Source organism: Giraffa tippelskirchi, chromosome 2 (genome assembly GCF_054371585.1).
Source record: "Giraffa tippelskirchi isolate mGirTip1 chromosome 2, T2T-mGirTip1v1.2.pri, whole genome shotgun sequence".
NCBI lineage: Eukaryota > Metazoa > Chordata > Mammalia > Artiodactyla > Giraffidae > Giraffa > Giraffa tippelskirchi.
The window spans coordinates 92,276,533-92,303,704 of record NC_137276.1 but is presented as its reverse complement, the minus strand read 5'-3'; the positions used below and the strand labels follow the sequence as shown (position 1 = coordinate 92,303,704).

The 27,172-nt window shown below is 38.9% G+C and overlaps 1 protein-coding gene, 1 non-coding gene and 1 pseudogene across 52 annotated transcripts in view; 2 read left to right on the top strand and 1 right to left on the bottom strand.

Annotated features, from left to right (window-relative positions):
* TFDP2 (transcription factor Dp-2) overlaps positions 1-27,172 on the bottom strand; it is a 180,950-nt gene that overhangs the window by 5,844 nt on the left and 147,934 nt on the right. For 23 of the 50 annotated variants that reach the window (XM_081569581.1, XM_081569625.1, XM_081569605.1 and 20 more), the window contains 4 exons: positions 16,374-16,536; positions 10,549-10,692; positions 7,551-7,619; positions 3,187-3,338 (listed from right to left, as the gene is read on the bottom strand). In XM_081569581.1, the coding sequence (XP_081425707.1) occupies positions 3,187-3,338; positions 7,551-7,619; positions 10,549-10,692; positions 16,374-16,536 (528 nt within the window). Of the gene's footprint in view, positions 1-3,186; positions 3,339-7,550; positions 7,620-10,548; positions 10,696-16,373; positions 16,537-24,167; positions 24,270-27,172 lie in introns of those variants that run through there. The other 27 variants (XM_081569580.1, XM_081569587.1, XM_081569593.1 and 24 more) reach the window with 4 other exon arrangements.
* On the top strand, positions 12,932-14,741 carry LOC145538256 (protein FAM32A pseudogene; annotated as a pseudogene). Its single transcript, XR_014076740.1, has 3 exons — positions 12,932-13,522; positions 13,639-13,861; positions 14,632-14,741. The product of XR_014076740.1 is annotated as a protein FAM32A pseudogene (transcript).
* On the top strand, positions 18,010-18,114 carry LOC145540074 (small nucleolar RNA U13). Its single transcript, XR_014078201.1, has one exon. It is a non-coding gene; the product is annotated as a small nucleolar RNA U13 (small nucleolar RNA).

Here is a 27,172-nt window from a genome sequence, read left to right as displayed (position 1 = left end):
TAAAAATAGACTCATAGAGAACAAATGAGTGGTTGCCAGAGGGGAGAGGCTGAAGGCAGTAGGAGAAACAGGTGAAGGGGATTAAAAGGTACAAACCTTCAATTATAAAGTAAGCCCTGGGGATACATACAGCATAAAGAATATGGCCAATAATATCGTAGTAAGTTTGTACAGGGACAGATGGTTACTAGACTTATCATGGTGATCATTTTGTAATGGATGCCAATGTCAAATCACTATGCTGTATATGTGAAACTAATACAATACTGTATGTTAAGTATATGTCAATAAAAGTAAATAAATCAAGCAAAGAAGTCACTGGGAGGAAAAAAAGAAACATACACAAAGAAAGCCTTTCCAATTTAGGACCTAACTTTCCTACCATGAGGTGGCCTACTAGGGTTGAGGAAAAAGCATTTGGATGCTTACTTCATTTTCATGAGTCAAGTATTAGCCACATCATACCTTAGACAAGCAAAAAATGGAAGGCTTTTTACAAACTAACCAAACCCCAAACCCTGTCTTGAGGGTCTCAGGAGTAAAAATGCCCTAAGAAAAAAGTGTCACATATAACACATAGCACGTTTCCAAATGTTTTTGAAAAGTGCCAAATCAGGATGTCCAGCTGCCGGGCAAAGGCTTTCAATAAAGAGGCCACTGTAAGAAGAAATGGTCCTCCTGGCTCCCAGGCTAGGCTTGGAGCAACGTCGCCAGGAGCCTCGGGGACAGAGGGCAGGTGAATGTGCTGGGACAGTGGTGGGCTTACACAGACATGAAATTCTGAGATCTTAGAGTAAAATTTGTCATTTAAAGCAAAATGCCATACTTGCAACCCACCTTGAATATCAAGCCCCTGTAAGCAGCTCAGAGCCTCCTTTACATCAGTTGGGGGAGGGCGAGGAAAGGACAGGAGTCAATAACCACCTGAGAAGGAAGAGGATCCTTCATCCTCCTAGGCCACTGGTCCCCAGACTTGCCTGCTGCTGCTGCTGCTGCTAAGTCGCTTCAGTCGTGTCCGACTCTGTGCGACCCTATAGACGGCAGCCTACCAGGCTCCGCCGTCCCTAGGATTCTCCAGGCAAGAATACTGGAGTGGGTTGCCATTTCCTTCTCCAGTGCATGAAAGGGAAAAGTCAAAGTGAAGTCGCTCAGTCGTGTCTGATTCTTAGCGACCCCATGGACTATAGCCTACCAGGCTCCTCCGTCCATGGGATTTTCCAGGCAAGAGTACTGGAGTGGGGTGCCATTGCCTTCTCTGCCTGCTACTCTTTAAAACTTGAAAGACTAACCAAAGTAGAGAGTTTAAGTAATGTCCTACCAAACAAGAGGCTAACTAGAGAGAGTAACTAGAAATCTAACAGTTTATTTTTCCCAAAAGTACATTAACCATTCTCTGTAAGTCTCGGATTTATGGGAGTATGTGACAAGTCCTTGTAGACACAGGTTTCTGTCAAGAATTTAAAGTGTGTGAACACTAACATACATATCTATCATTTACTGCCCCCTGTGCTAGTCCTTTATGACTTTTGATAACCAGCAAGTTAATTATCAAATACTTTAGAAATCTGTTGTTTCTCTTCCTCTTTTTTTGGTGCCTTCTTATTTAAGTAACCTATGATCTCTGTACACAGTCAAGATAGGAAGCAACACTGCCAAGAAAAAGAGTGAGAAAAACCAGGGAGGGTAAACCCCATGGCAATGCAGTAGCTCCAAGGAGCCCAGAAGTTCTGGCCCCTGGGACAGACCTGGGCTGTGCCTCTGCACTGATGTGATTACTGAGTCCTCTTTTGGTCTCAGATGTATCCCAATTGGGATGCTAAGTTACATGCTGACTCCTTGGAATAGCAGCTTACATTTATAAAGCACTTTCCAGGAGTCAGACCTTTTAGAGGCATTACCTTATTTAAGGAAGTGACCGAGTCCTAATATCATCCTCATTTGTTCTTCAGACAAAGCTTTACAGCAGCTGCTTGGGGGAGCCACAATCCACATTTCCTTCTGTCTCACTCTGCATCCTGTGCCCTCAACTACCTTGATACTGATTTACAGCCTGAAGAGCACTACTGCTTTCGTGAAGAATAAAATAAGTTACAAATAAACTCTGTATTTTGAAAACTGCTATTTCTCACTTACTATGATAATAGTAATATATTGATATTACCATCAATCTTAGTTAAAATGAAAAACATGTTGGTGGGAATGTAAACTGGTGCACCCACTGGAAAACAATATGGAAGCTTCTCAAAAATGTAAAAATAGAACTATCATATAATAGCAATCCCACTTTTGGGTATATGTATCTGAAGGAAATGAAATAACCATCCTGAAAAGACGTCTGTATTCCCGTGTTCACTGACTGCAGCATGACTTGCAATAGCTGAGGCGTGGAAAAAACCTGTGTCTATCATCAGATGAGTGGATTAAAAAACTGTGATGTACTTAAGACAACAGACCATAAAAAAAGACAATGGACAACAGATCATAAAAGAAGGAAATCCTGCCATTTGCAACAACACAGATGACAGACCTTATATATGGATCTCAAAAACCAAACTCATAGACTCAGAGAATAGACTGATGGTTGCCAGAGGTAGGGTGGGGTGGGGGTGGGGGGGAGTGATGAGTGAAATGAATAAAGGTGGTTAAATGAATAAACTTCAAGTTATAAGATAATAAGAAAGCAAGCAAGCAGAGAACGCCATCTAATACTGTTTTTTTTCATCTAGTATTTTTGTGTCCATTCATTATAAACAGAAGCACAGGTCGACTACGATATAGCAAAAAAAAAAAATTGCTTTAGTGCCACATGCCAATCTCAACTATCTCCACCATAAACGTGACAATTCATAGTGAACTTGGTGAACCTACCATGTCCCAGATGCTCACTAATGCTCTAATTTACTGCAGTGAGTTGCCCACTTAGCTCATCTATGTGTGCATACATGCATGTTCTAGCTTGGGCACCATTATGTCTTCAGCACAAGCAGCACAGTGCCAGGCCCAAGAGGGGGATGTGAAGGGTGAAGAAGGAAGCAAGCACTAGCAGATGACAGCACTCTTGTCTGAGGAGCTGTTTCATGAAGCCCAAGGGAGTCAGCCTTGGAGGACTCAGATAATATTACAAATGACCAGAATTATGTTAAACAGAAGGCTGGTCCTGCCCGCTGCCACTGGTTCTCCACTTACTTGTCACTGGAGATGCTGCAGTCTATGACTGTTTTTCTGCTTGTGTTGATGATTATAAATGGCAGCTGAATGGTGGAGTTCAGAGCTGGAGGGCCCTGGTTCTGCTGTTCATTTTGCCGATTTCTTTGTACCAGGTTTTTGAAAGCGATTTGCTGTAAGGATCAACAAAAACATACACAGTCATTTAACATGGATAAGTGAGTTGGAACTAAATGAATTAAGTACATCTAAAATATAGTTAGAGCATTTAAAGAGACCTTCCACCTATGAGTTAATTAAAATTAAACAATTAAGGAAAAACATTAGAATGATCTAACTCAAGAAATACATTTCAAGGGCAAAAAATATTTATTTAAATGGTATCTAACATATCGTAACACAAACAATGGGGCCCACAGTTTCCATCATCCATAGAAACAGGATCTTACATATCTGAGAGAGTTGGACCTGCAACTCTTCTCAAGAGTGAGTGATACAGCAAAAGTGGACTTGTTTTCCATTTAACGAACACAGACTCCTGAGGGTTTAGAGTTAAATACATCTCTTAGATCATCCAGCCCAGAAACATACAAACTATACAAAGCCACAGAACTCTTTCTTCAAGTGAAATCTTCTGGGACACCCACTGTTTATAAAACAGATGAACACATCCTTGCTCTGGTTGGCTGCACTGAGGCTGAGTCCTGAGCCCTGCCAGCTCTGCCCTCATTCACCCTTTGGGCTCCTTCACAGAACCTCTAAGCATCTGTAGGGCACAGTTTGGAATCTGGTCCAAGCCCCTCCCCAGCTGACATCTTTCAGAAGAGGAACCTGAGGCTTAGCACTGATTTATAAGGTATATCAAGGCCTGAATCTTTGCACTGAATCTTGCTACTACCTTTAAGCTATAACCATTACTCAAAAGTCAAAGAAAGTGGCCCTGCCACCCTCTTTTAAATAAGGCAAATGTATTGCAGAATTCCACAGGTAGAAAGACCTTACACAGTGAAGTCTTTCATCTGCTTGTGGAACAGATACTGGTTAAAAGAGCTCCTAAAGTCAGAGCCTTTCATCCCTTCCATCAGCTTGTTCCCTCTGGTCACCCAGTAGTGATGCATTTCAGTTATTTTCTATGTTTTAGCAACTTTATCCTAGCAGTGTTTATTTTAGGTCCTGGGCCTTAACTGAAGTTTGATTAAAATTCATGTTGTCTTAAAATGGTTGTGTGCTAGCTCCCTGAAAAGTAAACATTTACTCCTTTAAAATGCACAAAGCAGAAGGGACACCAATTTATTCTAGCCCTGACAGCGTGTCTAGAACCATCATACTTACTGATTTGTTATTTTCTGCTGCTAATGAACTAAGGCAATTATATTCAATGCTTAGCTCATTTAATATTGAGAAATATGCTGAAACTATAAAACTCAGAAAAAGAATTATATGTTTGAATACCTCCACCTGGCTATCTTTCTCTTCTAGAGAACACACCCGGGAGACAGCCCATACTTGGCCCAGCTTTGTGGTCTTAGAGCCATGGGAGGGCCTCAGGAGAGGCAGAAATATGAACAGTGGTAAGTAAAAGTTCTTACATACTTATGATTCACCGTTCTATACTGTGCACATTTTATAGCACCAGACAGTTCTTGGGAAAAGAGCTGTGAATATACATACAATGTTATTTTGATAGTAAAAAGAAAAATCGCCCCATTTGTTTTAAACTGATTTCCTTATTTGATGCCATTTGATTTATCTTTAGCCTTTTGTTCTCTTCCAGGCTTATTAACATTTATTTCAGAGGCTAAACAGCTTTAGGTATACTCAGACATTCATTCTGCTCTGCATTAGTAGCTCTGGAAAAGTTTAAGGGCTGGAAGGGACAATGATATAGATAAAAGTAGGACATCTGGATCATCTGTGGGAAGAATCTACTCATACCATTCCTTTCCTACATGACCAAGAGAAGAGGTGGCATGTAAGTAAAAGTGATCTGGGTCATGTGATGTCAGCAGTTGTGACATTCACTAGTTAAAAATTTAAGCTATCTTAGCCACAGAGAGGTAAATTATTTGTGTTCAGGGACAACTTGCTTAATGTACTTTATGTGACAACTTCGTAATTTGCTGAAAGAAAGAAAACGGAAACACTAGGAGGAAATAAGCTGTCTGTCTACCAGGAGACTAACTAGCAGTAGTTGTTTTCAGTTATATCTTGTGTTTCGTTTCACTGTTCACAGAGACCTGCTTTTATAAATGTTGACAGCTAGGTTGCGCCTAGGTTGAAATCTTCTGCAAATATTTGGTTTGAGACAGAAGAGAAAAAGAAATTTACGACTTAAAAAAAAAATGCAATGTTCATTGTAGAAAGGGGAAAAATATTCCAGGTCACTTTTTTTTTTGGCCGTACTGAGAGGTATGTGGGATCTCAGTTCCCTGACCAGGGACTGAAGATGGAACCCACATCCCCTGCACTGGAAGCACAAAGTCTTAAGCACTGGACCGCCAGGGAAGTCCTCTGGTCCATTCTTTGTGCTGGTCGTCTAGGGATGGGAAAGCCCACATACGTGAGGGCGATCTGGCCCAGCACAAGTCTTTCTGATCAACAGATAATTACAGACATGCTGATAAACAGGTTTTCATAATATATGCCAAAAATGGAGTCCCTAAATGTTCCATGAGAGCTCTGAGGAAATGTAAGAAGGGCCGAGCACAGGGTTTTGGAGACTGAGTTGGGAGGGAAACACAGAGAGGCAACCAGGGAAGCTGACGGGGTGGAGGCGAAGGTCTCTCAGGAAGCAGAGCTGTCCAGGGAGGAGCACAGGAATAAACTGTCAGCTTTCAAGTTTTGTGTTTTTTAAAGCTACAGAGTGCTCTCTTCATACAAAACCTACTCTGGAAATCCAGTATGAAAAATACATGAGACCAGCTCTGGAGGGAGCTCCTCAGGGAGGTCCCACAGGGTCAGTATGGGACACAGACACAGAAGAGCAAGAAAAAGAGAGGTGCCCGATGAGGACGGAGCATCATCCCGAGGCTGCATGCGCCAGGGGCTCTGCTCCACCTGCGGCTGCTGCCCTGTCCCTACCGGCTTCCTCCCACCCTGCCCTTCCAGACCACACACAGCTAACTGCTCCTGCCTCTCTGCTGTGTATTCAAATATGAAAAAAAAACAAAAAATAAGGATCAAGAAAGGAAAAACAAAAATCTGGAATGTGTAGGAATATTTAACCTATTCTGTCCATGAGACAAAGTGAGTATTTTGGGGGGGGAGAAAAAAACAAAAAAACTGTTACAATTATTTGGTAACTTATTGCTCCCTTTATTTCTGAAAAGTGGACTATATCAGAAATGAAATAGGACCTATGGTTGCTGAAATCAAAATGGGTTTTATGATTGGCTGAATGCTTTTCATATAAAGACATTTTGCTGATTAAAAACAAAAGTACAAAGACTTGTTGGCTCATTTTAAAAAGTTTTTCTGATTGGTTTGAAAATGTCTTGCTGTACTGCTCAAAGTAAATTTCTCCACCAACTGAAATGACCAAAAGTAGGTTAAAAAAAAAAAAAGCCCATCTACCCTGTGATTTTACCTCACATGATTCTCTACAAAGCCTCTATTTTTTAAATTACCCAAATTCTAGACAATTATTTTAAAAAGTATAAATACAGGGATCTACATTACACTGTAAAATTTAATTTTCCTAAATGGAAATGTATTTTAAGTTTTGGTATTGCTACAAAGCTGAATATGTCATAACGTCATCCACAGATAATAAGTATTAACATTACAGGTGGATCTGATTATTTTACTAGAGTGGGTAGTCACTCCCTTCTCCAGGGGATCTTCCCAATCCAGGGTCTCCTGCATTGCAGGTCGATTCTTTACCATTTGAGCCACCAGGGAAGCCCTTTTTTCTCAAAATGCTTAAAATTTAATTAGCCTTACTCCTTCATATTCCAAATAGGGGCTAAAATAACTTCTGCTCAGAGTAGGAATAAAAGTCAAAAATAAACTGTTGAGTAATATGTTCCACACTAGAGCTGCCATGAGGCCCAGATGATGGTGAGATGGGACCATCTTCTTAATTAACTTTTTATTTTATATTGAAGTACAACTGATTAACAACGTTGCGATAGTTTCAGGTAGACAGAAAAGTGACTCAGCCATACATATACATGTATCCATTCTCCCCGAGACTTCCCTGAGATGGACCGTCTTAAAGGCAGATCGTGTGGAGAGTCATGAGCTCGGGCCTTGGGGACGATGTGCTAGTGCAGCCGCACCAGGTATTTGAAGGCACCCAAAGTAGAAAACACGGGCTCAGAGCAAGTCAGGGGAGAAGCAGAACACAGGCAGAGAAGGTAATGAACACATCCCAGCTTCTTTACCTGCAGGAGAAGTTCTTGAAGCTGGGCCCGCTTCTGCTTTATCCGTTCTATTCGCCTCTGCTTCTCTATCTTTAAAACACAGGTTACAAAATAGCATGAGGATGTAGAGTAGAAAATGCTGCTCACTTTTCAGGACCCAGTTCTGAGACATCAAAAATTTTCCTTAAACACAGGCAACCTATTTAACTATTGACACCAATAAAGGTAGATTCCACCTTCCGGGATCGGGTGAGCAAGCAGGCAAGACAGCAGAATTGTAGCAATCGCCATCAAACGACATCCATCCCCCTAATGAACACTGGATCTGTGGGACCGGCTCTATTTATTTCACAAGCACCAATCAGAGTCACAGCTAACACTTGGTGAATACCTACTCTACGTGGCAGCAATCACCTGAGCGCTGGACACACGGCCTCCATTGATTAGTCTTCACAAAACCCTAGACATAAGCATGGCTGTTATCCTCTTTGCAGTAAGGAAATGGAGGCCCAGAGGGTGAAGAACCTGTCCAAGGTCACACCGCTGGTGGATGGCATGAGCCAGGATTTGAATCAAAGCCACCTGATTTCAGAGATCCCATTATTAATTCCTTTGCTCTATTAACCTCCCAGAATGAGATAAGATCTCATTTAAGATCTCCATCTAACTGCAACTTGTGGGGTTTTAATTCCCTGACCAGGGATCAAACTCACGCTCTCTGCACTAAAAGCACGGAGTCCTAAGCACTGGTCCACCAGGGAAGACAGTCCCTAGAGCAGTTTCTTAATCTCCTCTCTTTTAAACCGGCACAGCTGCTAATACAGGGCTCCTACATATTCAATACGCAGTTCCTACCTGCGTAGACATGGTTATGGGACAAACTTCCTAGCTTCAACCAACTACTATTTTCCTCAACCTCACAACTACCTAGAAAACATAGATTAAGGTCTGGAATATCCCTGTAGATGAGTTCCTCATTGTGTCTTTGGGCAAAAACCAATGACACCTAATATCATCTTTCTTGTCTACTCCAACAGCATCCTTCTTACTTGCTCCCCATCTAGTCTCTACCAGGAGTTTCTCTCATGGTTCCTCTAATCACAACCACTTGAACCCCGAAACACTTAAGATACACTGTAGGCTCTGTGTGCTCTTTCACATGTGAAAAGATGCTACTGGGGTTTTCCCAGCATCTGACGCTGTTGACAGAGCAGCTCGCACCTGCCCCTCATGCTTTGCATCCAACCAGGCCAAGTGGTATTGCTGCTGCTGCTAAGTCGCTTCAGTCGTGTCCGACTCTGTGCGACCCCATAGACAGCAGCCCACCAGGCTCCGCCGTCCCTGGGATTCTCCAGGCAAGAACACTGGAGTGGGTTGCCATTTCCTTCTCCAATGCATGAAAGGGAAAAGTGAAAGTGAAGTCGCTCAGTCGTGTCCGACTCTTTGCGACCCCATGGACTGTAGCCTACCAGGCTCCTCCGTCCATGGGATTTTCCAGGCAAGAGTACTGGAGTGGGGTGCCACTGCCTTCTCCGAAGTGGTATTGATTCTGCCTCTAAAACGCTTCTCCAGCCTCACTGCCACAGCCAGAACTCAGCTCCTCTCCGACCCACCCCCTCACTTTCCCTCCTCATCTTCCTGTCAGTCTGGCTTCCAACCCACTGGTAGACTGACCCTTTTGATTACACTCCCTCAGCCCTCTTCTTTGTAATTCTCCAGTAGTTCCTACTGTCTATAGGATCAGGTCCCAACTACTTAACAGCCAGGAACCTACCCTCTCTTTCACCTGTACTCTGGCCACAACCAGCTGCAGGCAAGCCTTCTTCAACCTGCCTCAGCCTGGGCAGTGTCTCTGCCTCCCTGCCCTAAACCACTTGGCAAACTCCTCCCTCACAACTGAGCACAGGGATTTTTTTTTCTCTTGGTAAAGCACCCCCGCTCCCTCCCTTATGCCCCTTCTCCAGAGAATCTGTACATACTTCTTTCATAGGAGTCATCACAATTCTGGTTAAGTCCTTTTACATTTCTGCTCTCCTCAATTAGAATGAAAGCTGCTGGGGGTCAGAATCTCATATAATCCTTCATTTAAGCACACGGGTGATGTTAAAGAGATTTTTGCTAACCTAGGCTTTGATACCAGCTTAATATTACCAGTAATTAAAATAACCCTCAAATTTTACTCTACTGGGAGGAGAAAAAAGGACATTTCTACTGCAGCACATGAATGACATTATTCTGTAACTTCTGATGACTGCCAGGTTTTCTCCCTCCATCCACAAGTATATTAATACCAAAATTTTTTGATTTGCTAGGGGAAGAAGGGGACTAAGAAAAACATGAACTCAATCATAGTCACATCTAAACCTGTAATCAGCCTTTTGGATATGACAGTAAAATTATGTTAAATCAATTTACAAATAATATGTCAGGGCACACACTCATTTAGGGAAGATTTTGTATAATGACTGAAGTTCAAAGAATAAAACATGCTTCTGCACACATCATCCCCAAATTCTTATAAGCTGAACATTCTACCCATTCTGATAAAGATTTAAAGGAAATTCCATACCATTCTCCTGCCACTAATTCTAGAGTTGAAGGTAAAAGTTCAAATACAAGAAATAAACAGCCAACTTGAATCCATTCTTTCAGATCTATACAGCAAGTATTTCATCAAAGAAGATCATTTCCAGTACATGAGTCAATGAAAATTTATTAGTAAAGTGCTCGGAATTAAATTAGAATAAAACAAAGATGTTCTCCAAAAAAAAAAGAGAGAAAAAAAAAATCAAGTCATTTCATTTCATGTTTCATCAGGACATCAGTCAGACTAGACCTCTCAAAATCACCTTCCAGTTCTGAAATTCTGCCTAGGAGAGACTTTAAAGAAAAAAGGCATATTATGCATGAGTAAATAGCTATGAATATTTTAACACTATGTGCCTGTATTTCGAAATTAAAACGTCCCCGATGTAAAATAAAGCAAAGTACTATCTGTAAACAGATTTTCTTCCCTTACCTCCAGGTTTTGACATTCCTGAGCAGAATTGGTAGGCAGGCCAATCCACTTGATTTCTTTTTTTTCCTTTGAAATTATGTTCATTGCCATCAGCACATTTAAAGCATCATAAACTCTTCGCCTAATGTTCTTCTGATCATAAGCCTGCTAAAAGAAATATGTTTATTGAGTGATAAACTTTAAAGGTCATGATATAGTCACAGGTATTAAAATATTTAATAATAATTTCATAAATATCTTCAAAGTTCTGAAAGAATTCTATACCCAGTGAAAGTATCCTTCAAAAGTAAAGATAAAACAAAAAGTAAAGATGAAATAAAGATACTTTAAAACAATCTAAAACATAAAACAATCTTAAAAATAAGGGTTATGTTCCTAACAGATCTAAATTAAATGATGCGAAAGGGCCTCTTCTAAATAAAAGGAAAAGAATCTAAAGAATCTAAGATAGGAACTTGGAGATGATGTAGGATGACATGAAGACCAACTCAAAAGGTAAATCTCAATTAATACTCACTGTATAAAGTATAATGTCTTGGGGAGTCTAGAATATAAAAAGAACTAATATACAGGACAGTAATAGTATATATAGGAGAAAGGGGTAATGGAGTTAAAGTGGGTGAAGATCTTGCAGTGTCTCTGAGGATGTCAGACTTTGAAAAGTCAAGGATGTATGCTTTAAGTTCTAGTTAGCAGTGCTTCTCAAAATGTGGTCCACGCACGAGTGCTGATCTCAGACTGTTGTGCACAATGAAAATGGTGAACCTGCTCCAAAATGTAATCACTTAGACCACTAGGCACACTGTGTAGTTCAGCTGATTTCTTTTTTGGTAGCAAGACTTGATAATAACAGAAACTATGTTAACTTACACTGTGGGAAAGCCCCTTATCTTTTGGTGGACAGGCAGTTCGTAAGAACTGAATCAAACCAATCAAATGCCATGATGATAAAAGATGGTGGACAACACTGAATCCACTTAAATACAGAAGTAAACTTATATAAAAGGGAAATTTTAAGTTATAGAACTGAATGTAAATATTAGAAATCCCAATGCTGTAGAAATAATGACAAAATAACAACAGATGTTAGGAGGCAACAGCAAGTCTGCTGATTTCCTCCTCTTTTTTTTAGAAAATAGTTCGTGCTTTTGTTTTTTCAAAGTATTTTTTGGCTGCACTGGGTCTTGGTTGCAAAATGAGGGATCTGTAAGTTGCGGCAAGTGGGATCTTTAGTCACAACATGCGAACGCTTAGTTGGAGCATGTGAGATCTAGTTCCCTGACCAGGGATTGAACCAGGGCCCCCCTGCATTGGAAGAGAGGAGTCTTAGCCACTGGACCACCAGGGAAGTACCCGATTTCCTCTTCTTTGATACTGGAAGGAATATGAATTCAAAGCAGATGAACTATTCAAAACAGATGAACTAGGCAATAATTTTTAGCACAATATAGTCAAAGTCATAAAAACAACTATAATTATAATATTCTTCTAACAACTGCCACTAATATATTCAACTGAATTCTGTGGTAGAGGGGAAAGATGGGAGATGGGAATACAACAGGCATATGGATTTATTTTTTCCTCCATAATCAATCATAGTCCACAGCTGATAACTCAAGAAATGCAATACTGAAATTACAAAATACTTAAGTTATAACAGAAATAACTTTAAAGAACTACAGACTACAGAGCCTCCAAATTATGAGACAAAGAAAGTAGTGAATCAACAGAAAAAAAAAAAATCCTTGCTTATATTCAGGAGTGGGGATGGGGGCGTGGTTATTAAAAATGTGTGTTAGATATTGAAAAGTGCTAAGAAGAAATGCTTCACTTTAGTGACATCTGAGTGAAAACTAGATGGAGAAGAGAAACTATATGGAAATCCCCAGCAAAGAACACGTGTGGCTGTGTGTAGTAACTGAGGGGGTACATGGTAGGAGATGAGAGATAGTAGAGGGCCAGGTCACACAGGGTCTGCTAGACCATTCAGAGAACTCTCTCACTCAGATTCAGAATGCCATATACTTTCAAGCGCCCAGGGAAATTAAACACAAATCACCATATAATGGCTCACAAGAAAAATCTCAAAGCAATCCCCCCGCTAAAGGCAACAGTTTGGCTCAAAAATTTCTGATCACAGGTAATAAGTCAAAATTCATGACAGTAAGTAAAATGTCACCTGGAACTACAAGAAACTTTTCAATGCAATTCTTAAGCCAAAGTTACAGAATAAAGAGTAACATACCAGAATCAATGGAGGTATGGGTAGTGTACAAGAGGAAAATAACAGCCATAAAGACTTCCAATACTAAACAAAGAAAATAAAAGTAAATAAAGCATACACCACAGTCTTCAAGGTAGAGAAATAATAAAAGTAACTGCAGGAAAGAGAACAGAATATTAAATACAGATAAAAACAGAAATTAACTTCAGAACTGGAGGTCCATACAAACAAATCCAAGAGATGGTTTTTTGGGGGAAATATAATTGCGAATAATTTGGAAAACATGGATGAAATGGAGAATGTTCTAAGAATGCAAAAAAACACCAAACTGACTCTAAGGGAGAAAGCAATTATAAACAGATGGATTATCAAATAAGAAATGGAGAAAGCTATCTAAACCCCCCACCAAATCACCACAGAGTATCTCAGGTGATTTCCATCAGATCGCAGGGAACAAAACTAGACATCCCATGCCATTAAATCTGTGATGGAATAAAGTGAAAGAGAAAGCAAAGACCTCTAAACTCATTTTATAAAGCCAGCATGACACTACTTATCAAAACTGCAAAGATGGTACTGATTGCAAACAGGTGCCATGGAGGCTGGCAAGCAGGTCAAAAGTGGGCTCTTGAGTCTAAAAGGCATTGCAGAGCTTGGCGTGACCAAGCAGAAGAAACAGGACAAAGACAAGGCAAAACTTGAGGAAGCGATGGGAATGAGTATAAAGGACAAGGAGGAGGGACCTCCCTGGTGGTCCAGTGATTAAGACTCTGAACTTCTAATGCAAAGGGTGCAGGTTCAAACCCTTGTCAGGAAGGTAAGCTCCCACATGCCACAGGGTGTGGCCAAAAAATAAAAAGAACAAGAAGCAGTGTGGCCTGGGACAAGGGTACCTCGGCCCAGTTGGCCTTCGAGGAGATGCAGTAGAAATGGCAAACGGAGAGGATCCTGAAGAAAGCATCCAAAACTCACAAGCCAAAAGCAGAGGGCTTAAGAGGCACCTGGACACACTCACTGAGCACCGTGACACGCCCAGAGGGGAAGCAGCGCCCCTGCCTGGGGCATGGAGGGGCGTGGAAGGGAACTGGGGTCATGTTTGGTGCCCTTGGTATTTTCTGGGAAACATTCTTTTACACACACCCTGTATCTTCTCCTGAGGCAGCGCTTTCCAAAGCAGCATGCCTTCATTGTGGTATTTCATTAAAGTCAGACGAATACGCTGTTTTGATTTCTCAGTAGCACACAGGCAATAAACCATTTTAGTCTGGACTGGGAATTTTTGAGAGTTTATCCAGAGATTAAGGTTATTTCTGTGTATATGGAAACGTGTTTTCACCTCTGAGTTGCACCTAACTTGTTGAAGCCGGCCAGCTGGCTCTGCCTGGATGAACCTGACTCCAGAGGATAAGGAGCCAATGCCAGGATGGCCCGCAGCATGTAGACCCCTGGGGGGCCCTGCATGGGCTGCCCTGCCAGGCTCCTGCTAGCTTGGGGCTTATGCTCTTCCCTCCAGGCCCGGGGGAAGCCATTTGAAGCTTCATGGCCTTCAGCCTGCCTCCCCAGCCACCTGGCCAATGAGACAATGCAGCCTGGGAATCAGCACAACCACCTAAGGCAAAGACAGAACATGCAGTTTGTCCCTTTCTGAACCTGGCCAGCTCACGGCCTCTTCTCCCAACATCTTCATTCCAGACATGTGTCTAGTGGGTGTTGCCACAGCAGACATCACTAATCAAGCACAGAAATCTTTGTAATAGAACCCAGGCACAGTCTGCCTCCTTATCCTCAACCCTAAGGTCCAAGTAGCTCCTGTATTTACTCAGGTTGACACATAACATGTTTGACATTCCTGGCCTAAGGACACCTCAAGGGCAACAGGACCAAGGAGGCAGAGTCCCAGCACAGAAAGACAAGGGTGCGGTCAGAAGGGAGCACCAAGGTCCCAATGCTGGAGAGCCAGGATCTATGAGGGCCTATGTGTACCCACTGGATAAGGGTCAAACTATGCTATTGGGAGAAATATCTACGTGACATAGACACTGAAAGAATAACAGGGTCAGAAGAAAAAACCAAGTGTTGTGTTTGGGAATATCATATGTGAATGTGAAAGCATCAGTTGCTCAGTTATGTCCAACTCTTTGTGAACCCATGGACTGTAGCCCACTAGGCTCCTCTGTTTATGTAATTCTCCAGGCAAGACTACTGGAGTGGGTTGCCAGTCCCTTCTCCAGGGATCAAATCTGTGTCTCCTGCATTGCAGGCAGATTCTTTACCATCTGAGCTACTGAACTGCAGAATAAAGGGAAAAAAGTTATTTAAAAAAACTGCAAAGATTATAAAAGCAAAAGTAAATGACCCCACCAGTTTCATTCATGAATACCACTGTAAAAATGCTAAAATGTCAGGAAGCTATCTTTCTGACAGAATTGATTAAATTCAACTCCATTTCTGATTTTTTTTAATTAAGAAAAAAGAAATGTTCATTAAGAAAAAAATCAAGTTATGGTTACTATCATCTTAAAACCTTTATCACAATTAAGGCTGCAAAACTATAAATATTTCCACTAACGTTAAGAAGTGAAGATTCAATATGACTAGAGTTACTACTATTATTTAATATTGTTCTGGAATACATAAATTATGACTACATTTAAGTAAAATGCAAACTGATTTATAAAAAGTATATCAGCAGCTGACTAGGGCTAGAGGGCGAGGGAGGGATGGATTACAAAAGGCAGGAAGAGCCTTTGGGAATGATGGAAACATTTTGTGTCCTGATCATGGTGGTGGCTTCACAGGTGCATACAAGTGGCAAAACTCACTGAACTTTGCACTTGAATACATCTTATTGTATGTAAATTAGCCACAATAAATTAAAAAATAATTTAACAGTTTAATTGTACACTTAAGACATGTACATTTCCCTCCCTGAATGTAAATTTATCTCCATTAAAAAAAAATGAGAATGATTTTTATGTGCTAAAAATGAGGCTCTAGATATATTACTAAGAAAATAAAATTAAGAATGAAGCATGCAAAGCACAACCATATTTAATGCTTAAAATAACAAATTTTATTATATAGGTGCATAAAGAATTTCTGGAATGATACTCAAGAATCTGGTAATAGTGAACAGTGCCTTGCGGAGTCAGATTAGAGTCTGTGGTAGAAGAGAAGACTTTTTTATTATACAGTCTTTGGTACAAATGAATTTCTATAAACATGTTTATATAGTATTTTTTCAATTAAAAATAAGAAAATTTTCTTACTGACTAAAAACACTGAAAGATTCAGAGGTATATAAAGTCATTCAAAAATAAAAAGTATACTTTTTAAAAAGTATGTTTCTTCAATAACCCCCAAAGATACTTTAAAAATACTTGTTCACCTTTATGTTTAAATAAATAAGAATCCTTTTCAAAACAAAACAACAAAAAAATCAAAACAACAGAATTCCCCAACAGATAATATGAAACCCTCAGGTAAAGGCAAAATCGAGGATTCCCTAGCTTGTCTGAGTCCTCAATTTGACACAGACAATCCAGAGAGGTACACCGCTACATCACTTGCACAGTCAACATCAAGGGCATGATCTACCTACCGAATCAGCTGCCAAATGGTTATTTGAATTGGTGAACTCGGACACCAGCTCATCAGCTACTTCATTATATGATGTTGTACCTTTCCGCTGAACTTTTTCACACACTTTCATTGAAAAATGTCTCAAGCCTTTTCCATTTTTATCTCCTTTTTTGCTTCGTTTGCTAAAAGAGAAAATAAAATTATACTCCATTATACTTACTAGAGACTTCCTTTATAAAACTATAAGCTAATGTGAGAAGACAGGAATTTGATTTTTTGTTGCCAGTGCTCAATTTTACATTGAATTAGAGATAAGGAAATGTTTTAAACTTTATTTTTACCTTAAAAGCCTAATAAAGTGTGCAGCAAGAGTGCCTTTTTATGCTCACTCATTTGTTGCCTAAATATTTACTGATCAGTTACTTACTGTTAAGTGTCAGATGCTGTTCTATGAACACTGGGAGAAGACTTGTGTAAACAGCAGACAAAAACTCTGCCCATGTAGAGTTTATATTTCTAATACTTATTTTTTGCATTCTACGTATGCTATAGCTTTTTTTCCCCCCACCTCAAATTAAAAGTACCACTATTCTAGAGTTCTGTTATCTACTCAATTTTCAATCAGAAGTCAATGGTGTTGGGTGGGGAGGGAGGTGGGAGGGGGGTTCAGGATGGAGAACACATGTACACCCATGGCTGATTCATGTCAATGTATGGCAAAAACCACTACAATACTGTAAAGTAATTAGCCTCCAATTAAAATAAATAAATAAATTTTTTTTAAAAAAGAAGTCACTGGTGTTAGTAATGGACCTACATCTTCAGTTATCCTAAGTTAATGCCTAGGCTTTACCTTTGATAATTCAATCATTAAAATTTCAGAGGTCAGTTTAGTCCTACAAATACCTGAGTACCAATTATATGCTAGGAACTGTGTGTATTAGGGGCTGGAAGTACAAAAACAGTAATTGATGCAAAATCCTTTCCCTCAGTGAGTCCTAAGGCTGAAAGAGAGGCAAAACTAATATATAATGATAATTCCACTATAATAAGGCAAGTGCCAAGTCAGAGTTTTTCGCAATGTTTTATGGGAATTGGTAAGAGGGGTATCTAGTCTAACCTAAAGGAGGAAGATTCCTGGAGTAAGAATCAATGAAAACAATCCACAGAAAGAAAAGGCACTCTATGGAAAGGGATAAAATATTTGCAAACCCTTTATGTGATACGTGGTTAATATCTGAAATATCTAAGAAACCCCTACAACTCAATAGTAAAACATGTAACACAAAAAACCGGCAAAGGACATGAATAGACATTTCTTCAAAGAAAACATACAAATGACCAGCAGTTATATGAAATGGTGTTCAACATCACTACTCATAAGAGAAATACAAATCAAAGCCACAATGACACTATCCCCACACCTGTTAGGATGACTATTTATTTTTAAAAAAGGACCGCAAGTGTTGGTGAGGGTATACAGAAATTAGAACCCTTGTACACTGTTGGTGGGAACGTAACATGGTATAACTGAACGTAACATGGTATAACTGCTATGGAAAAAAATATGGAGGTTCCTCAAAAAATTAAAAATGGAACTACCATATAATCCAGTAATCTCATTTCTGGGTATATCCAAAAGAAATGAAATCATGATCCTTTTGTAGTTCATGAGCGTGATGATTGGGTGTTCACGCTGTTGTGTGACATGTGCCTCCCTGCAAACCTTGTTACGACACCGGCACGTTACCCGTCTGACGTGAGAAAAAAAAAAAAAAGAAATGAAATCAGGATGCCAGAGAGGTGTCTGTCATGTTCACTGCTGCTTTATTCATACTAACCAAGACAAGGAAAACTCAAATATCCATAGATGGATGAATGGATAAAGAAAATGTAGTATGTGTATACAGATATATTCACATAGACATATAGACATATTTACATATACACAACAAAATATTATTCAGCCTTAAAAAAAAAAATTCTGCCATATCTGACAATGGAGGACATCATGATAAGTGAAATAAACCAGTCACTGAAGGACAAATGTTGTATGATTCCACTTACATAAAATATTTGAAATAGTCAAGCTTCCAAAAGCAGAGGTTGGAGGGAAAGGGGAAACGGGGAGTCTGCTGTGCAGAGGAACCTAGACTTCATCATATTCCAACAGTATAATTACATTCATTTATAAGTTATTTACACGTTCTACTGTGTTATGTCCATTAAGAAATAGATGCTAAATATACTTTTGAAAAGAGTAAGGGAAGATATCTATTTTCTTTCCCTGCATTCCCAAAGAATCCTCTCTGTGTACTCACTGTGGGTCACAGACTACTACTGAAAATACTGTTAACCACTCAATGGTATTGAGGGGTGGAGTGGCATGCTGAAATTTTCAGTGAGGCAGAGATTCTGGCTGCAGAGTAATTTATGGAGGCCAGAAGCAGAAACAGGAAGACCCATTGACAGGTTACTGTAATAGTCCAAGCAAGCAATGCTGAGTCCTGGAGTTCGAGCAACTGGTAGGACTGGATAAGAAGAGATAGATTTGCAAAAATGTTAAAGATAAAAATCAGTAGAACTAAGTGACTGCTGTGGATGGTAAGGAAGAGGGAAACAGGACAGTAATTCTTAAAAGGAGGGGGTCATTTACTGAGATCGAGGAATTTGGAACGAATTCATGAATTTCATTTTAAACCTTTTCACTTGCATTGTCTAATACTCTGGGCATATTCTACTTGTGGCTATCAAACACCTGAAATGGGACGTCTGGATCAAGGTAATTTCAAAGACCTACATGAGAGATGAAGGTATAATTTTTATATTAATTGCATATTGAAATATATTACTTTAGATATACTAGATTAAATAAAAGATGTAACACCAGTCTCACCTATTCCAGTTTACTTTTTAAACTGAATGCTGGAAAATTAAAGCTCACATGTGGCTTGTATTACATTCTATCGGGCAGGGATGAGGTTGAGTTTGACATGCCTATAGAATATCCAAATGGGTATATTCAGCAGACAGTAGAATAATACGTAAGTCTACAGCCAGTGGGAGAGGCCATTTATAAACCTATCAGCACCAGCACCCAGTTCTTCTTATCAGTCCCAGAAATTAGGCAACCCTCTCTTCCTTTTCAAATATAACTTCCTTTTTCAAGGTAACAGCTTTATTGAAACACAATTCACACACCACAAACTTCTTCTTTTCAAGTATAAAATTCAGTGGTTTTGTTCAAGAGTTACGCAACCATCACCACAACCTAATTTCTCCACCTTAAAAAGAAATTCTGTCCCCATGAGCAGTCACTCCTCACGCCCCTGTCCTCAAGCCCTTGGCAACCCCTGTTTTACTTTCTGTTTCTATGGATTTGCCTGTTTTTCAACGTCAACTTTGCAACTGGAGTTTCTCACTTCAGTGCTTCTGGTCCTGTATTATCTGTTTTCCTTGACCTGGCCCATTCAGTTGTTTGTTTTTCAAGTGTACAGCCTATCATGGAACCTGAATATGATCAAGACACAAGATCCACCTACCAGTTCAAAGGAAACACTGAAGACAGAAGAACATGTTACACTATACTAAAGAGATGCTATGGGACTTCCCTAGTGGTCCAGGGGTTGAGAGTCTGCCTGCCAATGCAGGGGGCGTGGGTTCTGTCTCTGGTAAGGGAAGATCCCACATGCCTCAGAGTGGCTGGCCCCATGTGCCTTACCTACTGAGCCTGTGAGCTGCAACTACTGAAGCCCAGCATCAGGCAAAAATCAATCCATCAATTAATTTAAAAAAAGATGCGATAAGCAAAATCTTTGGAATTTTTCTTCAGGACATATAACATGGTTTCTTCAACTAATAATTTGGAAGGGAAAAAGTGAGAAAAATACAGAGGGAAAATCTACAGATTATAAAAGACTTAACAATTTATTTAAATTCTGATTCATATAGACTGTAAACACACACATACACACCCCCAATTATAGGAGAGCGTGGAAAGACAGCAACAGCAGCATAGTTCTCAAACTCTCCAAATCCCCATACAAAAACAGAGCAAGTAAACAGCAAAACCTGAAGCCCTTGACAACATTTACAACAAAACTAGCTGACAAGGTATCTTCAACCAACCCCAGATTACAAACTGGGCCAAAGGCTTACACAGTAGTGCCTGTGTTGGTAGAAAAATACTCAATGGAGCGGCAATTTAATGGAACTAATAAGAATTTGCTAGAAAGAACAGGCCAATTTGAGAGCAGCAGTTGAAATGAGAAGTTTTGCCCTTTTCAATACCAGCTGAGTGCAGAAGGCCGAAATAAAGACTGAGGAGGTTGCAACAATCTAGCCTATGGGACTCCCACAATTGATATTCAAGAGCAAATGAAAAACACTGAAGGTAGGCAAAGAATATATGGACAATAAGAGTTTCTGAAGAAGAAAATCAAGGCAAGGGAACAGAATAAATACCAAGTGCTGTTAAGTCAAGAAAATGTTTATGAAATAAAAGAAGAAAGGAGACTGTATCAACCCAGAATGACGAAGACCAAAAGATTCTAGTAAAATTGCTGGATTTCGAAGAAAAAAAATTATTTAGACATTTAGAAAAAAAAAAAGAATATCAGATTTTCCAACAGCAAGCTGTTACACTAGAAGAAAATTAAGACATTTAAAAAACTGAAATGAAGTATGAGCCAAGAATTTTTATATTCAGCAAAACTGACTCAGTCAAAATGATTAGAGAAACACTGACATAAAGGTCTTGTGAGAGATTTAGGTATAGTTAACTGCAGATGTTAAGATTAAGTGAGAGCTAAGAGGCATACAGTATAGGGTATAAATAGGTGTATGCTTCAACACTGTAGGACTATTATCTATGATTATTAGAAAAATGAGAAAAGAATGGAGAGAACATATACAGAAAATTTTTTAATGTTTTCAGTGCTTCACAGGTGGTGCTGGTAAAGCACCTGTCTGCCAATCCAGGAAACTTAAGAAATGAGGGTTCCAACCCTAGTCAGGAAGATACCCTGAAAATCAGGAAGATACTTTGGAGGAGGACATGGCAACCCACTCCAGTACTCTTACCTGGAGAATCCCATGGACAGAGGAGCCTGGCAGGCTACTGCCTATACCGTTGCAAAGAGTCATGTCCACGACTGAAGCAACTTAGTATGCACAATCACATTAGGTTACATTATTATTATTATTATTTGGGACTATTAAGCATGTAATATGGGATAAAGTCAATGAGTAATTACCATATACACTAATTCTATCGTCCTTTTCATCCTCAATGTCCTTAAAAATCAGGATTCTTGATATGGAAAAAAAAATTGAGATATAATAGAGAAGAAGTTTAATAAGATTTGAACTGGAAATATTAATGTGATCCTAGGTAGGGGTCCTTATACATCACAATACCATATTAAAAATACAACAGGGAACTCAACATGCCAATACATAACTCCTGATCCTACTGCAGTTCTCATCTAGATGAGTGATAGCATTCATCCAATTGCCTGAAACAGAAACAACAGATTCATCCTAATCCTCCTTTCTATCTAATCAAATTCTATCAAATGTAATCTAAGTCTTGTCTTAAAGAGCTTTTGAATTCAAGTCTTCTCTCTCTTCCCATGACCCTAGTTCAAGCTCTCATAATCTCTCACAGAATATAACTAGACATAAAAAAGAATGAAATGATGACATCTGCATCAACATGGATGGACCTACAGATTATCATACTAAATGAAGTTTCATAAGCAATACAAAACCAAAGGATACAACTCAACAGTGGTTGAACCAAGAAATGAAGCCTCATCTTTGGAAGGCTGGTGGATCATCATGCCAAAACCAACATTTACATCAAATTCAACAGAATTTAGAATAGCTAATACCTGCAGTACCCAGATAGGGGACTTGGTCCTACAACCAAATCTGTAAACCACTTTTTAAGTGTACAATGTCTCCAGTACAAGAACTTTAAAAGTTAAAGGCTAGATGAAGAACTTAACAACAACAAAAAACAACTCAACTCAAAATGGACAAAAGACTTGAGTAGACAATTCTTCCAAGAAGATATACAAATGGCCAATAAGTACACGAAAAGATGTTCAATATCACTGATTAAGGAAATGCAGAACAAAACCACAATGAGATATCATTCACACACATTAGGATGACTTTAATTAAACAAAACAAACAAAAAAACCCCAGCCAATAAGCATTGGGAGGACATGGAAAAATTGGACCCTTCATGCACTCCTGGTGGGAAAGTAAAGTGGTGCAGTCACTACAGAAAATACTATGGTGGTTCCACAAAAACAAAGCCTATAATTACCATATGATCCAGCAATTCCACTTCAGGGTGTGTATCCAAAGAAATTTCAAGTAGGGACTCAAACAGATGTTTGTACACCCACACTCATACCAGCAACATTCACAATAGTCAAATGGTGAAAATCTAAGTGTCCATCAACAGATGAATGAATAAACAGAAAATGTAGTATATGCACAGAATAGAATACTATTCAGCTTTTAGAAAAATGAAATTCTGATAGATGTTACAATATTAATAAACCCTGAAGACATGGTAAGTGAAATAAGCCAGACACAAAGGGTAAATATCGTATGATTTCTTTTATATGAACTACCTAGAATTGTCAAATTTATGGAGACAGAAAGTAAAACTATGGTTACCAGAGACCGAAAGAGGAGAGAGTGAAGAGATATTGCTTAATAGGTATGGGTTTCTAGTAGGAGATGGTGGAAAAGTTCTGGAGATGGATAGTGGTGATAGACAAACAGTAATGTATTTTCTCAGTGTTTTTTTCTTTGCTTGTATGTTTTGAATTTATTAATTTATTTTCTCAGTGGTTTTTTGTTGTTTTGGTTTTGAATTTATGTTTTGTTGTCTTTTATGTTTAAGGGTTGATGGCTTTTATGTATCTATAAAATAAGATGCTGAGGTTTCAGCATTTTGTAATTAATTATTTCCAAAAAACCAAACTCAATATTCAAGGGATCATGCTTCTGAGCAAAACAAACCTTCTTGTTCTTCATTCTTTAAATTACTTTCATTGTCACATTTGGCTTACTATTACTGCTACCACATTCAGAGAAGGTGTGCCTTTTCTTGACAAAAATAGTTCAGGAATGCTTGATTTCCCATCATAAAATGAGGGTTAAGAACAAGAGTATACTTTTTAAATTTAGCTAATAATTTAAAATAATAAACTTAAAACCAGGCTTATTTTAAAAATTTAAATGGTTGAAAAAATGTTATAAAAATAAATGTCTACATTTTCACAGATCTTCTTTATGCTTCTGGGTTATATTAAACAAATAAACTTTCAAATGTCACATGCTACAAAAATTAACTCAAAATGGGTCAAAGATCTAAATGTAAGAGCAAAACCCATAAAACTGTTAAAAGAAAATATTGGCGTAAGTCTTTGTGATCTTGGGATTTGGCAATTCTTAAAGTAAGATATGATACCAAAAACATAAGTACCACAAAAAAATATGAACAAGATAAACACAGTCAAATTTTTAAAGTTCTGTGCTTCCTGTAGGTGAAAAATCAATCCAGAGATCAGGAGAATTTTTTTTGCAAACCATGTATCTGACAACGGTCTTGTATCTATAACCCATAAAGAATTCTTATGACTCAGTAACAAAACCAGCACCACCACCAACAAACCAAAAGATCTCAATAGAGTTCTTCAAAGAAGATATTTCGCCTTCCTTTAAGCTGGAATGCCATCTTCTAGCAATTTGTCAAAATGATCGACATAAAAGGAAAGATGAAAGGCACCTGCTCTATGTTCTCTAGGCTTTTTAGAAAACATGGAGTTGTTCCTTCGGCCACAAACATGAGACTCTACAAGAAACATGACATTGTAGACATCAAAGGAATGGGCACTGTTCACAGAGCAGCTCCCCATAAACGCTACCATGGCAACACTGGGAGAGTCTACAATGTCATCCAGCATGTTGTTGGCGTTGTTGTAAACAAACTAACAAGTTAAGGGCAATATGCCTGCCCAAAGAATGACTGTACACATGGAGCAAATTAAGCACTCTAAAAGCCGAGAGAGCGTCCAGAAACATGTGAAGGAAAATGATGAGAAAAAGAAAAATGTCAAAGAAAAAGGTACTTGGGATCAACTGACGCACCAGCCTGCTCCATCCAGAAAGGCACACTTTATGAAAACCAACGGGAGGGAGCTGGAGCTGCTAGATCCACTCCCTATGAATTCATGGCACGATTTTAAAAAACAAAAACCCACAAAAGACCTCCAGACTAAAAATATTTCTCTTAACTGAGTGAAAGTGTGGTGTCCCTTCCCACAAAGAAATATTTGAAGCAAATTATAATTGTCCTAATTCAGTGGGTGATGTCATTACTATTCAAATTTAGTGTTTTTTTTTTCTTCCTGGAAAATGTGATGTGGTTTATTGTGCAATATACTCCAGTGGTTAGAAACTGCCAGAAATTATTCATAAAATATTTGGACTAGGAAAATAAAAAGATATACAAACAGCCAATAAACACTTGAAAAAATGCTTAACATCATCAACCACTAGGAACTGCAAATTAAAACCAAAATGAGATCCACTTCACATTCACAAAGATGGCTAAAATAAAAAGAGATGAATAGGAAGTGTTGGTAAGGAGCTGGAGACATTATAACCTTTGTTGGTGGGAATGTAAAATGGTATAGCCACTCTAGAAAATAGTAACTGACAGTTACTCAAAAAGCTAAAGAAAGAATTGCCATGGGTAATTTTATTCCTAGGTATATATCCAAGAGAAATGAGAACTGATTTGTTCACAAGTGTTCACAGCAGCATTTATAACAGCCAAAATAGAAAGTGAAAGTGAAGTCGCTCAGTTGTGTCCCCCTCTTTGTGACCCCATGGACTGTAGCCTACCAGGCTCCTCCGTCCATGGGATGTCCCAGGCAAGAGTACTGGAGTGGGTTGCCGTGTCCTTCTCCAGGGGATCTTCCCGACCCAGGGATTGAACCCGGGTCTCCTGCATTGTAGGCAGATGCTTTTATCACCTGAGCCACCAGGGAAGTCAAAATGGAGAAACAACTCAAATGTCCATCATTAATGAACAAATACAGGAAAAATGTGATATATCCATACAATGATATACTGTATATAAAAAGGAAGGAAGGCAATACAAAGGAAGGAAGTATAATTCATGCCACGACATGTAATTTCTATGTGTGGAGACGGGGTGGTAGATACAGGCCACCTGGAGGGTTGAGAAGGTCCCACTGGCCCAGGTGCTCCTTGGATAGGCGTCATTCATTGCCCTCAGTCCTTCCCTCGCCAATTTATTCTCACTTTTTATACCTCTCAACTCTGGGCCTAGGACCTCACCATGTCAGTGCAAGAGAAAACAGCTTCCGTCTCCCAATCTGACTTCTCCCATGGGTATTTTGGGACATGGGTTTCTCCACTTTCACTTGTCATCTTTATAATCACACCAGCCTTCATCTCCTAATCCTTGGAGAACCCTACATCTCTATCATGTTTTATGGCAATTTAAGAGATTTCCTTTTTTTTTTAATACACAAAAAATTTCAACAGGATCTTACGAGTTGAAGATTAAAAATAGTTATTCAATCCATCATCTCAAACTGGAAGCTCTCTATCTAAATGTTTTTTTTTTAAGTGGGCCAATTTTATTTATTGATTTTTGGCTGTGCTGTACAGCTTTTGAGATTTTAGTTTCCCAACCAAAGATCACACCCGGGCCCTTGACAGTGAGAGTACACAGCCCTAACTGCTGGGCCACCAGGGAATTCCCTCAAAATCTTAAAAAGTAGAGTTTACACATTTCCTCAGACCTGAGTTCTTTGAACCACCCAAACCCTCTTTCCAAATAACATGAAAATTTGGTCACAGGCTGTAAACACTATCATCTCTATTAGTCTCTTAAAAAAAAAAAAAAAGAACCAGTAGGAAGCATTCCTTGCCAAATAAAACCAAATTACCAAATTAAAAATGTTTTTAATATTTAAGAAAATAAAACTACTGATATAGCACAGTTTGAAAAGCAAGTTATATTTTATTTTATTTGAGGTATTCATAATTTCATATTCACATTTCATTTGAAGTATTTAAAAGAACTGTTTCCAAGAGTATTTATCTTTCCAGGTACTTAACTAGAATCAACAATCACTATCTTTTTATATTTTGCCACAATAATTTATATTTATTTACAAAAGTAATATAAAACTAAAATCTGTAGTATAACAGCATATTCCAGGTGTAAACTAATAAATGTATCCCATTTAAACAAGAAATTATATACAATATACAGTAAAACTTCCTTTCTAATTAAAGTAAGTTAACCAGAATATTTAAATCAGCAAAGTAATTTAGTAACATAATTTAGGGGAAAAAAATCCAACCCAAATCCCATTTTCCTGTGTATTTATATCCACTGTGTGAGGGAGAGGGGAAACAAGAAAGAAATGTTTATTATTTACAGATCTTCACTCTTTTTCCTCCTTGCATTATGTCATCCAGGCCTGGGCTGGCTTCATCCAAGCTGAGGATACCACTGATACACTAACTGATACTATTGATACATCACATAGAAAACTGAAAAACCTCCCAAACTTCATGTGTCCAGAACAAAACTCAATTCCTCCCCAAACCTATTTCTAACTACAGTAAATGCTAATGGCACCAGTATTCACCCAGCTCTTACTGCAAAAAATCAAGTCATCCTTTATTTTTTTCTTTCCTTCATTCAATCCATCAATAAATTCTGTTTCCAAATCCCAAAATTTACCC